Below are 1,144 nucleotides of genomic sequence, written 5' to 3'. Positions count from 1 at the left end.
TCGCTGTTCAAAGACCTAACCAAATTAAGCGGGCTGAGGGGAGGGGGGGAGCTTCAGAATCAGTTTTCAGCCGGTTAAGTCCCAATGCTTCTCTTTTTACCCAGGGATGAAGAAGGTCAACTTCTCTGGCGGAGAACCCTTCATCCACGGTGGGGACCACCTCGGCGAGCTCGTCAAGTACTGCAAGAAGGACCTGAGGCTGGACAGCGTGAGCATCGTCAGCAACGGCAGTCTCATCCGGAAGTCCTGGTTCCGGAAGTACGGCGACTTCCTGGACATCCTGGCCGTGTCCTGCGACAGCTTTGACGACGACACCAACGAGCGCATCGGCCGCTGCGGGGAGAGCAACCGCGGCGCCAACAAGCACGTCGACAAGCTGCACCAGATCCACTCCTGGTGCAAGGAGTACCGCGTCTCCTTCAAGATCAACACCGTCGTCAACACCTTCAACCTGGACGAGGACATGAGCGAGCACATCATGCGCCTCAACCCCATGAGGTGGAAGGTAAGATCGGTAGAGGTGCGGTCTCCCTGTATGAGTAATGATATGTCGAAACGGCCATCGGAACGATCAAAGTGATGCCCAAACAATGTCGTTTGGATGTTGCTTTGTTGATGTCGTTTCTCACTGGGCTTGCTTCGCAGTTTTATTTGCAGCAGGCGGGGCGTGTTGATGACGTCCTCTTGCCTCTGTCTTTCAGGTGTTCCAGTGCCTCCTGCTGGAGGGGGAGAACTGCGGTGAGAACGCCCTGAGGGATGCAGAGCCCTTCTACATCTCCGATGAGGACTTCCAGAAGTTCCTGGACCGCCACAAGTCGGTCCCCGTGCTGGTGCCAGAGAGCAACGTGTCGGTATGTTATTCTCTCTTTCTGTCACTGTCCTCGGTGGGGCTGGGTGGGGGGTCTGGGTGAGATGGGCGGTGTACTGCAGCTGGGGTGGACCGTACCGCCATGCAGGCGTGTATCGGGGTTGCCTACTCGCACGGCGCCCTAGTACCCCATCCGTCGTCGCAATGGGGGGGCGGCTACAAAGGCGTACTTTGTAATCATGGAAACCTGGTTAACGCTGTTTCTCTCTCATCGCAGATGCAGAACAGCTACCTCCTTCTGGACGAATACGTAAGTGGGGGCGTGGGGGGAGGGGA

The 1,144-nt window shown here is 57.1% G+C and overlaps 1 protein-coding gene across 1 annotated transcript in view; it reads left to right on the top strand.

Moving 5' to 3' along the window:
* The first annotated feature begins 70 nt into the window (after positions 1-70).
* Positions 71-1,144, top strand: part of LOC113201851 (radical S-adenosyl methionine domain-containing protein 2-like) — a 1,211-nt gene continuing 137 nt past the window's right edge. The window contains exons 1-3 of the mRNA XM_052276490.1: positions 71-505; positions 702-851; positions 1,086-1,118. Coding sequence (XP_052132450.1) covers positions 107-505; positions 702-851; positions 1,086-1,118 — 582 coding nt within the window. The 5' untranslated portion in view covers positions 71-106. The remainder of the gene's footprint in view (positions 506-701; positions 852-1,085; positions 1,119-1,144) is intronic.

The sequence above is a fragment of the Frankliniella occidentalis genome, unplaced genomic scaffold (assembly GCF_000697945.3).
Source record: "Frankliniella occidentalis isolate FOCC.00 unplaced genomic scaffold, Focc_3.1 Scaffold3125, whole genome shotgun sequence".
NCBI lineage: Eukaryota > Metazoa > Arthropoda > Insecta > Thysanoptera > Thripidae > Frankliniella > Frankliniella occidentalis.
The sequence above is the reverse complement of the archived record's forward strand: the minus strand, read 5'-3'. Positions and strand labels throughout refer to the sequence as shown.